At 42.8% G+C, this 12326-nt stretch overlaps 1 protein-coding gene across 1 annotated transcript in view; it reads right to left on the reverse strand.

Moving 5' to 3' along the window:
- The window catches only part of LOC138795268 (L-gulonolactone oxidase-like), a 72741-nt gene that overhangs the window by 20566 nt on the left and 39849 nt on the right, over positions 1–12326 (reverse strand). The window contains exons 7-8 of the mRNA XM_069974261.1: positions 3636–3743; positions 1032–1108 (exon numbers count right to left, since the gene is read on the reverse strand). Of these exons, the coding sequence (XP_069830362.1) occupies positions 1032–1108; positions 3636–3743 (185 nt within the window). The remainder of the gene's footprint in view (positions 1–1031; positions 1109–3635; positions 3744–12326) is intronic.

The following is a 12326-nucleotide window of genomic DNA, read 5'->3' on the forward strand; positions in this document are numbered from 1 at the left end:
TGGCTGCAGTGAAGAGCGGCTCCCCTGCGCGGCATCAGCAGCATCGGCAGCGGTGGCAATCACAGAGATATAACCCAGCTACTACTGTCCCGTCACCTGCTCATGCTATGAGCAGGTGATGAGAGTAGTAGTTGAGTGTAGTCCAGAGCGGCGGGCGTTCGGTAGCGGCGGGCGGCAGCGGTTTGGCGGGCTTACTGTGATGTACTGATTGATTGAAGGACACTCTCTCCCCAAAGTATTCCATAAATGTATTCAATCAAAAACACTGTATATTACATTCACATACACATTCATTGTAATTCCAATGGAGTGTCCAGCAGGAGCGCACTATATATAGAAGTCAATGTTACTCATTGACTTCTATATATAGTGCGCCCCCTGCTGGACACTCCATAGGAATTACACCATTCGTCGTGACGTCACTGCTTCTGAGATAATTCTAACACTTCCTGATACACTAAATTAAGGGAAATAGCAGTATATGAGCATTTCCCATAATTAATGTACATTAGAAAATTGTATAACTTTCCATCAGTAATAACATATAAAAAAAATAATTTTGGCTGGACTTCTCCTTTAATGCCTCTTATAACCTATGTGCTCATGGATACACTGCCCCCTAGTGGCAACAAAGATTAATATTCAATATCCCTGGTGGTCTAGGGGAGTTACAGATTCACGGTGGTCTAAGAGGGTTATTGGTTAACTCAAAATACTGGCTATGGGGTTATGGGTTATCCTCCCACTACCTCTGGTGGTTTTGGGGAGGGAGCATATGTATCTAATATTATGATGGTTTTGCTGGTGGTGGTGGTGGATAATAATAATAATTTCGTAACATACTTTACTAGTGTATAGTTTGGGATAGCAAAGGGGTCAATGGAGGTGGACTGGGGGAAAACAGAACATTGTTTACTGTAACATAACGACTGACTGATCGGCTAGGATTCAGGGCACATATAGTATGGGTGGTGACATTGCAGCCATGGGTGGTGACATTGCAGGCATGGCTGTAGATCTTTGCACAGTACCTTATCCAGAGGAGGAACTCCAGCAAGTAATATCCCACAAAACAATCCCAGAACCAGCTGGTCTTGAAGGAGGGCGTCTGCCGGAAAGAGAAACCACAGCATTAGGGGATGTCTATAGCAATTCATCAGACTGGTGGGTGTTCACAGAGAGAATGATTTCCTTATAGATTGCAAGCACTCGCGGGCAGGGTCCTCTTCCCCCATGTACCAGTCTGCCATTTGCCTTCATGTAATGTGTTTTTGATCTTGCAATGTTCCTGTTTGTTACCCCTATCGCTTGTATAGCGCTCTGGAATTAAGGGCACTTTATAAATAAATAATAATAATCCCTCATTTATAGAGAGAAATCATGACATCCATCCTCTATAGAGAGACACTATGCCGATCCATCCCTTATCTATAGAGAGAGCCATACCAATTCCGCACAGAATCCAGCCACTAAGTGGGCCCCACAGGGGCAGGGGGCCTGCACTTCCCGGGTGCTGATACCGCCTGGGGGGCCCACTACAGACATCTGCCATGCTGAGCTGACACTTTAGAGTCTGAGCCTGGTGGGCCCCTCTATTGGCCTGGGCCCCAGTGCAGCTGAACAGGCAGCACAAGGGATAGGTCCACCTCTGCCGATCCCTCATCTATACAGAGACACCTTGCCGATCCCTCATGTATACAGAGACACCATGCCGATGCCTCATCTATGGAGAGACACCTTGCGAATCCCTCATCTATACAGAGACACCTTGCCAATCCCTCATGTATACAGAGACACCTTGCCGATCCCTCATCTAAGGAGAGACACCTTGCTGATCCCTCATCTATACAGAGACACCATGCTGATCCCTCATCTATACAGAGACACCATGCCGATCCCTCATCTATACAGAGCCACCATGCCGTTCCCTCATCTATATAGAGACACCATGCTGATCCCTCATCTATACGGAGACACCATGCCGATCCCTCATCTATACAGAGACACCATGCTGATCCCTCATCTATACGGAGACACCATGCCGATCCCTCATCTATACAGAGACACAATGCCGATCCCTCGTCTATACAGAGACACAATGCCGATCCCTCATCTAAGGAGAGACACCATGCCGATCCCTCATCTATACAGAGACACAATGCCGATCCCTCGTCTATACAGAGACACAATGCCGATCCCTCATCTATACAGAGTCACCATGCCGATCCCTCATCTAAGGAGAGACACCTTGCCGATCCCTCATCTAAGGAGAGACACCATGCCGATCCCTCATCTTTACAGAGACACCTTGCCGATCCCTCATCTATACAGAGACACCATGCCGATCCCTCATCTATGGAGATACAACATACCAATCCCTCATCTATACAGAGACACCATGCCGAAACCCCATCTATACAGAGACACCATGCCAATCCCTCATCTATACAGAGACACCTTGCCGATCCCTCATGTATACAGAGACACCATGCCGATCCCTCATCTATACAGAGACACCTTGCCGATCCCTCATCTATACAGAGACACCATGCCGATCCCTCATCTATACAGAGACACCTTGCCGATCCCTCATGTATACAGAGACACCATGCCGATCCCTCATCTATACAGAGACACCTTGCCGATCCCTCATCTATACAGAGACACCTTGCCGATCCCTCATCTATACAGAGACACCATGCCGATCCCTCATCTATGGAGAGACAACATACCAATCCCTCATCTATGCAGACACCATACCGAAACCCCATCTATACAGGTCCAACAATTCAGTATATAGTCAGATGGGCGTGAACTTTATTTTGATAGTGAGCATGACTGGGTGTGGTTACACAGTCGAGGGTGTGAATATTTAACAATTAAGGAGCATGTATGCTTAATATATATACCCCCTGACTGTATAATAACTCCTATCGCCTGAAGGTCGCGCTCAATATTAAAATTAGGTTCTCGATCATCTGACTATAACCTGAATAGACAAACTATAAATCCTCAAGTCTAGGGAATAGGAGGACAGGGCTACAAACTGCATCAAGTAAGGTTTGTACTCAGGGCACCCTAAGCTATTACTTCTATTTAAAAAATCTCCAGTCTTCCAGTACTTATCAGCTGCTTATGTCCTACAGGAAGTGGTATAATCTTTCCAGTCTGACACAGTGCTCTCTGCTGCCACCTCTGTCCATGACAGGTACTATCCTGAGCAGGAGAGGTTTTCTGGTTCAATGTTTTTATTAGTTTTTTTAAGAACATATTACAAAAGAGAAAATCTATGTTAACTTTACTGTTGGCAGGAGAAGTTTTCTATGGGGATTTGCTATTGGTCAGGACAGTTCCTGACATGGACAGAGGTGGCAGCAGAGAGCACTGTGTCAGACTGCAAAGAATACACCACTTTCTGCAGGATATATAAATGTGAATGTGAAACAAGAATGAGCTCTGATTTAGGAGAAACATACAAAGTGGCATTGTATAATAAGTGCCCCCTGCCTGTGGATGACTACAATATACAGTATACCTGGTCTGCAGATAGAGAAGTTGGATAGCCGGAACTGGAAACACAGAATCCCTTAGAGAACAGACAGTGGTGGAGTAATATACAACATAACCGCTGATACCTTGTCTGTAGGGTCTTGATAAGTGATGCTGACATTGTCCGTATGTGGAAACCAGAGGAAGCGGAAATATTCTGTGGAGTTTAAGTGTCTGTCAAGATTGTCAAGAACCTGCAAAGAAATAAGAGAAGTGATCACAACCAGAGCAGCAAATGGGATAAAGGCTGGGGGCGGTGAATTAGTTGGTGATTTAGCAACTACATACAGACTACAACTACATCTCACTGGAGGGTGCTGGCGTGCCACGCCGGCGTATCTATAGATTGCTTAGATGCGATTTTAATGGACTAAATAAAAGCAAGTTTTAATGGTGAGTGCACTCTCGTTTCTTTTCTACTACAAGTATTGGATGGACTGTGCCTTTCTGAGTAGTTTGCACCACCTGAACTTCAGTCACGCTCTGTTTCCCCAATCACCTGCTAATCCCAAGGGAACCCTGTCCCTAAGTATCCCGTAGTGCCGACCGCTTTACCTGTATTAACTCATGTATCAGAGACCTGCACGTGGTACATGAGGCAATATGGTTTGATCAAATTATATACCAACATCCTGGCGAAGTTTTTTAAATGTAGCCGAGAGGCATTGTTGTAAACCATGGCTGTAAGGTACAGCCACTCCTCTTTCGCTAGGTCTGTATTATAGTAGTTATATTCTTGTATATAGGAGCAGTATTATAGTAGTTATATTCTTGTACAAAGGAACAGTATTATAGTAGTTATATTCTTGTGTATAGCAGCAGTATTATAATAGTTATGGACAGAGAGAGAAAGGAGCGCTGCACTTCACACCTATGGCTGACACTAATGCCTCACGGCTACATTTAAAAAACAACTCCAGGATGTTGGTATATAATTTGATTAAACCATATTGCCCCATGTACCACTTGCAGGTCCCCTGGTTCAGTAACTCACCACTGTGTCAGTCAGCGGCCGCTGACCCTGCAAAGCAAGCACAAACAGGGAAGGGAGGCCACAGAACGGCCCTGCAACCCCAATGTCAGAGGACCAATCCCCAAGGGCCCCCCAAAACCCAGCAGGCACCACCGGCGGTGAAATCTGCAACCAAGCAACAGAAGTGTGAACATGGTCTAATCACTCACTATTGCTGCTACAGGTACAATGGGAAAGATAGGAGGTACTAGTCATGTGTGCACAGGTGCCTCCTGCTGATTGGGGTCACATGGGTCTTACCAGGAGGAGTGCAAGGAGAGAAAATAGCGTTGCACCTCACACCTATGGCTGACACTAATGCTGAAACCTGCACGTGGTACATGGGGCGATATGGTTTGATCAAATTATATACCAACATCCTGGCGTTGCTTTTTAAATGTAGCCGAGAGGCATTAGTGTCAGCCATAGGTGTGAGGTGCAACGCTCCTTTCTCTCCATGTCCGTATTATAGTAGTTATATTCTTGTATATAGGATCAGTATTATAGTAGTTATATTCTTGTATATAGGATCAGTATTATAGTAGTTATATTCTTGTATATAGGGGGTAGTATTATAGTAGTAATATTTTTGTACATAGGGGTAGTATTATAGTAGTTATATACTTGTATATAGGAGCAGTATTATAGTAGTTATATTCTTGTATATAGGGGCAGTATTATAGTAGTTATATTCTTGTATATAGGAGCAGTATTATAGTAATTATATTCTTGTATATAGGAGCAGTATTATAGTAGTTATATACTTGTATATAGGAGCAGTATTATAGTAGTTATATTCTTGTATATAGGAGCAGTATTATAGTAGTTATATTCTTGTATATAGGGGGCAGTATTATAGTAGTTATATTCTTGTATATAGGGCAGTATTATAGTAGTTGTATTCTTGTATATAGGAGGCAGTATTATAGTAGTTATATTATTGTATATAGGGGCAGTATTATAGTAGTTATATTCTTGTATATAGGAGCAGTATTATAGTAGTTATATTCTTGTATATAGGAGCAGTATTATAGTAGTTATATTCTTGTATATAGGAGCAGTATTATAGTAGTTATATTATTGTATATAGGGGCAGTATTATAGTAGTTATATTCTTGTATATAGGAGCAGTATTATAGTAGTTGTATTCTTGTATATAGCAGCAGTATTATAGTAGTTATACTGTTGTGCATAGGGGGCAGAATTATAATGTTACTAGATTTACATGTTTTCCCCAGTTACATAAATCTCAGCAGTGACTGGAGTTGTCCTTTAATTAAAATCTTAATCAAAATAGAACAAGACACATGAACACAGTTTTGCCATGTAGACTATAAAATGTGGTTAAATACACCCATAGCATGAGGGAGGTGACATTAATGTAGGATCTGTCAGTGTTAATTTTGATAATGCAGGATGTCAGTGATGGGGGGATGGGCGACGCTGCAGGCGGGCGGTAAATGCTTCTTATATGTTCAGCCATACTTCTAAGTCTCCTTCAAGGAAAAGAGCATCTGTACATCGCTCCTTAAGGAAAGCATACATTTGCTCGGCATTTGGCTTCCCAGCAGGCAGAACATCACTATGGAGACCAGCAATGTAATATACAGAGATTTATAATGGAGTGCCGGGATGATTTACAAGCCTACTGACAAATGTCACGGCCATCTTAAATATTGCTACAATGTTGCCGAATGTAAAGATGAAATAAAAGGCGATTTATTGCAGCGTGTGAGATTGAAGGGCGCTGCAGGGAGATTACATTGATCTATATTATCTCCTGTCTGTTTGTTTAAAGCTTCAAGTATGAAAACAAATAAAAGGGAAAAACTCAAATATTTTGAACTTTTTGATTCATAATATTTGGATTTGGATTTTTTTTTACAGATGCTTCAAAAGTATGCCACAGATGTAGGACAAATTCAGGTTTGTTAACGGTGGTGTCTATCGATTTAAGGAATATATGGGGGGGGGTGCACTGTTCGAGGTCTCATCTCTTAGGGTCTGTTCACACTGAGGAAAACAGACGGAAATTCTGAGCGGAACCCCTTTTGTGTTTATAGCTGAGTTTGAGGGCAGGCACGTTATAGCAGCAGTGTGTATAGCTGAGTGTAAGTGCAGGCACATTATAGCAGCAGTGTATATAGCTGAGTGTAAGTGCAGACACATTATAGCAGCAGTGTTTATAGCTGAGTGCTAGGGCAGGCACATTATAGCAGCAGTGTGTAAAGCTGAGTGTAAGTCCAGGCACATTATAACAGCAGTGTTTGTAGCTGAGTGTGAGTGCAGGCACATTATAGCAGCAGTGTGTATAGCTGAGTGTAAGTGCAGGCACATAATAGCAGCAGTGTGAATGGCTGAGTGTACGTGTAGATACATTATAGCAGGAATTGAGAGGATGGGAAACACAAGGGCTGATAGAGACTGCAGGGAGCATGAAGGTATGAGCAGGGTATATGTGGGCACAGTATAGCAGCACTCTTTGTCCGGGGAGAGAGGGATTACAGCTATGAAGAGATTACCCCCACAGTGCTGTCCCCTGATGCAAGCCCCAGCCTGAGGTGGATCTGCCCTGATTTGGAAGGTGAGGGAGACTTCCTGGGTCAGAGTACAGGGCTGTAGACCCCGCTATGTAGACCATACCCCTCCCCCACTCCCTCTCCCACCCAGTATAGGGACCTCTTAAACCAAGTTACATTTTGGAAAAACTGAGCTCTTCTGGCAAAGCGTTCTCAATCCAAGTTACTGTTAAACCAAGGTAACACTGTATACTGCTAAAAGTAACAATAAATGCTGTGACTGTAAAGGCAGATTTTTTCTAGGTCAGAGCCAATCACTGTATAATATTATCAACCTAACAATAGAAGGTGTCCCCTTCCCACACTGTACATAAGTTTTTATATGCCTACATTTGGAGTTGTGCCCCCACCATCCACAGTGTTACAGTGCTATAATATGTATCCTACCGCAATGTGATAGCGATCACTGCATCAATGGCAATGATGAAAGTCACTAAGCCCCACATTTTTACCCCAGTAACCATTATCAGAGGGGTACTGGAAAGAGCCGGGTACCAGCAGACCCAAAGCATCAAAAATATGGGGCTCTTGGTCTGGGGCGGTAGCAGGCTGGTTTTATTAGGCAAAGAGGGGCCAAATAATTTCCCTTCCCTTCCCACCCTGGTATTACTAGGCTGCTGCTGTTTGGTTCATTACCTGGCTGGTTATGGAACAGAGGGGAAACCTATACATTTTTTAAAATTATTTATTTTTTCATGAAACAGTTTGGGGTCCTCCTTACACTGACAGTTTTTAGGTGTATGTGCAAATGCACGCACACCTAAATAGTAGCACCACGGATCTAGGGAAGGGACAGAGAGTGGGGTACCTCTGCCAGCACCACACAATGTAATCACGGGTGGTCACTCATATCTTGTCATGTATGTGAGATCATTGGGCTCTACTACATTCACTGCACAACATAAGTGCTATATACTACAGAAGCAATCAATAGACCACAAGTTCAAATCCCCTTTGGGTCAGAAAAATTGGGCAAATATGTAAGTATGGCAAGATATATATATATATATATAGTAATTTAATAAAAAATACACATTTGATACCGCTGAGTCTATTTCATCCCGTATCATAGATTTAATATCCTGCATGGATAAAACTAAGATCCTGAAACTAACATATGCCGGTCTTAAATAAAGCCCCACCCCCCTTCACCCTGCAGGGTTTAAGAGGCCCATCTAAATCATGATAAATAAGGCTCCCCCAGTCGACCTATCGGGTGAGAGGGCTGTACATCACCAAAAAGTGCAAACTTTTTATGTACCACCCGGTGGTACATAGTCATAATGGTTCATATTTAAAGCTTCAAATTGTCCTGCAAATATGGCTTGTGCAAAATTATTATATTATTGCTGCATTGGGAAGGAAATAAAGTTGTTTTTTTTTTAAGTAAAAAAAAAAAATAAAGGAGTTATCCGGTGAATTTTGTTTCTTTCAGATCCACTGGTGTCAGAAAGTTGTATAGATCAGCAATTTACTTCTATATCAAAATCTCATGTCTTCCCATACTTATAAGCTACTGTATGTCCTGCAGGAAGTGGTGTTTTATTTACATTCAGACACAGTGCTCTCTGCTGACATCTCTGGCCAAGTCAGGAACTGTCTGAGCAGGAAAGGTTTTCTATTGGGATTTGCTACTGCTCTGGACAGTTCCTGACATGGACAGAGGTGGCAGCAGAGAGCACTGTTTCTGAATGTAAATAAAACAACACTTCCTGCAGGACATACAGCAGCTGATAAGTATGGGAAGACTTGAGATTTTTAAATAGAAGTAAATTACAAATCTATACAACTTTCTGACACCAGTTGATTTGAAAGAAAATAATTTTTCGCTGGATAACCCCTTTAATTATCAATAACTACTGCATGCCGTCACAGGATGGCAATAAAAAAAAAAATTAGCCCATCTATGACTATGGAAAAATGAAAGTTATGTCACCCTGAAAGTGGGGATGAAAAAGTGTTAAAAATCACCCATAATAAAGGCCATAACTGGTTGCAGCGGCTATGAGTTAAAGAGGTTCTCCGCTTTAGACAACCACTTCTTAGGATCCGTTCACTATATGCTGATCACAAGGTATCACTCCTGCTAAGACCCCAGCGATCAGTGGCTGTAATCTGTGGCTGTAAAGTGTTTAGTTACCCAGCAGTGCCACACCTGGAGAAATGAAGAATTACACCATCTATAGACTGTAATGCAGGACAGGACAGACACCCTCAAAGAGTTACGCTTTCTACACTCAACTCATCACAAGCAAAATCAATGGATCCAAATTGGAATTTACCCAACATTTTAATGAATTTGCTGAGCGAGTCTATGGGTCACTTCTGGAAGGTTGGGAAATTGATTTGCCTCCTGTATCCTATGGATCGGATGAATGAGTATATCGGGCGACAGATCTGGCATCTCCCACAGCGAGCTGTGAACTTTCCCCATCGGTGGCGCGACGCTCTGCAGTTCTTGTGCATCGCACCTTCCTGGAAAGATTTAATTGACTACAGGAAATCATTCCATCTGGAGAACATCAGAGCAGAAATAATAGAGAACACGGCCTATCAGGCAGATTTACACACAACGCTGAATCTTAATTCAATTCCTTACGCACATTAAGCAAATTAAGTGGTGTGGATTCTACAATTGCATCAAGACAGGTCTCTAGGTAACCAAAAATATACGGATATGTGTATATATGAGTATATATAGAACCAATGCCGCTCCAGGCACTGAGACTGAATGTGCAGCCAAGGTGCTAGACAGTATATAAATAATAGTGCCATAGGGGGGCCACATAATTGCATCTTCACGCCTTTCATATGTGTCTTTATATTTCCGCCATGCAGTGCCCAAATGATACCGCCACATGTACACATACTATCTGAAAATGCTGGAGTGTACATAGAATAAGAAGGGCAAATATGAAAGTTCTAGAAGAAATAGAAGGACTTGAGAATTTTGATTACAGGTAAGAAAATTGGTGATTCTTAATGTCAGGTGGCTGCCGCAAAAGCTTAGAATAAAAAGAAGATATGCATCGCCATATTCTGACCCCTAGGGAGCTGTTTACATGGGCTGTCACGGGAGAGAGGAAGGAGATCAAAGCAGAGACAGAGAGAACAGCTCACAGACCGTTTTTTGTGTCTTCAGCAGAAAACAGCAGCTTAGAACTGGGAAAAGGAGACTGAATAGATTGTAACAAGTATGGAAGGAATTGTTAGGCACTAGGAGGCGGTATAATTCAACATGTATGGATTGGAATAGCGCTTTAAAATCTAGTCATGTGATCACTTATACACTACATTGTAATAGGGTACAAGATAGAGGATTGGTCATTTTACAAAGATGCAATTTTGAGAAACAGATGACTGATCTCAGGGAGACAAGCCAAAGATAACACTGTAGGCTGCTACTTAAAGCGCTCAATGCAGTGAAATCCTAGGTTCATTGCTCCCTGGGACACATGAATATGCAAAAAAGAGCCCGTGGAGCCTCATTTGAAGGACCTGGCCAAGGGGTGGCTCCTGTAAGGAAACCACCAAACCACCATACTAAGTGGGCCTATAGGTCAGTGTAATGACAAGGGAAAAACCAAGGCCAGGTATCCATCCACAGACAGCTGTTTCGGGGTGTTGCCCCTCATCAATGTGGAGCAGGATTCTGGCTAGGTGTGAGCAATGCTTAGTAAAGCCATATAGAAAACAGATCACTGATTTCAGGGCTGCCGGCTAAAGCGCTCAATGCAGTGGAATCCTAGGTGCATTGCTCCCTTGGAAACATGAATATTCAAAAAAAAGAGCCCGAGGAGCCTCATTTAAGAGTCTTGAAACACAGAACTAGCCAGATATTCCTCCGTTTTTGGTAGTTTCAAGAGGTGGTTTTGGTGGTTTCCTTATTGGAGCCACCCCTTGGCTGGGCCCTTCTGGCTAGTCCTGTGTTTCGAGACTCTTAAATGAGGCTCCACGGGCTCTTTTTTTTTGCATATTCGAGTACAATTATAGCAGACCAGGAGGCCTTCTGACTGGCAACGGGACTGTGATCAGTGCTGACACTAATCAAGAGACCAGGGCGTGTAACACCCAACACCCACCACCCACCACCACTGTTTAATAGTTCAGTCCCCGACATGGTCATGATCAGAGTTACCTCCAATCCTGAATGATGTCATAAGGAATAATAGCAAGCACCCAGCATGTATGGAGCAGGCTGAGCTGCTAAGCCTGCTCCAAATTACCCTACCACCGCCATCATGTAATAGTAGATAATATCGCTGTATCCTGTTATCCAGAGTCTCTAGGTACCCTCCTAGAAAAGGAGATGCGACTCCATATTAATATGAAATCATGTTTTAATAAAACGTACAAATACTCCAAACCAGTAAGTGCTGGACTTACTTACTTATCTTATCTATATTAATGCTTTAGCCGTGTATGAATATTTTTATTCTATAAATATTCTATTACATACTAAGATCTGAATACAACAATCGCTATCACGGAAAGAAAAGAAGAATCGTTAGGATGTTCGTCAGCTGTCCCCGCCGCTCCTTTTATGTAAAGCTGAGAAGTATTTATACGGTGCGGAGGAAATGAAGAGCCGCTCCGGAGCGCGGCATCCACACAAGAACATCTTTACAACAAAGTCATTGTTCATCCTATGGGTGGAACAGTTTTCTGTCACCATCGTACAATACGAGCTCGGCGCTGCATTTCCATATTGTTTTTTCTTTTTTTTTTTCATTTCTTAAAAGCGGCACGGCGCTGACAGCAACAGATGTAGCAGAGCTGAATGTGTCATTTAAAGGGAACACCCGAAAAGTTTTTTTTTTTTTTGTGTTAAACCATAGTTTGGGGAACACAAGTTGTACAGGTCACTGGCCATGAATGCGTGGTCACCCTACACTGAAGTAAATGGGATTTATGGAATCCAGATCTCATTTCACCATGTATAATTCCATCTCAGGCAGTAATTTTCCCTGGAGAAGGTTATTTTGGCCGCTTTGGAAACTTTCCACAGTACAAAGAGCATGAGAGATAATGTGAGCCGATCAGGGAAATCTGCACAGAACAGAAGCCGGAGGATTAACCTGCGCTCGGCATCAGACACCCGGCATTATATAGATACACGGAAGCCTTTTATCGTAATGGCAGGCACCGTGCCCTCTGCGGGATATCCTCCTGCCAATCACAGGCTG

This window comes from Dendropsophus ebraccatus, chromosome 6 (assembly GCF_027789765.1).
Source record: "Dendropsophus ebraccatus isolate aDenEbr1 chromosome 6, aDenEbr1.pat, whole genome shotgun sequence".
NCBI classification, from domain to species: Eukaryota; Metazoa; Chordata; class Amphibia; order Anura; family Hylidae; genus Dendropsophus; species Dendropsophus ebraccatus.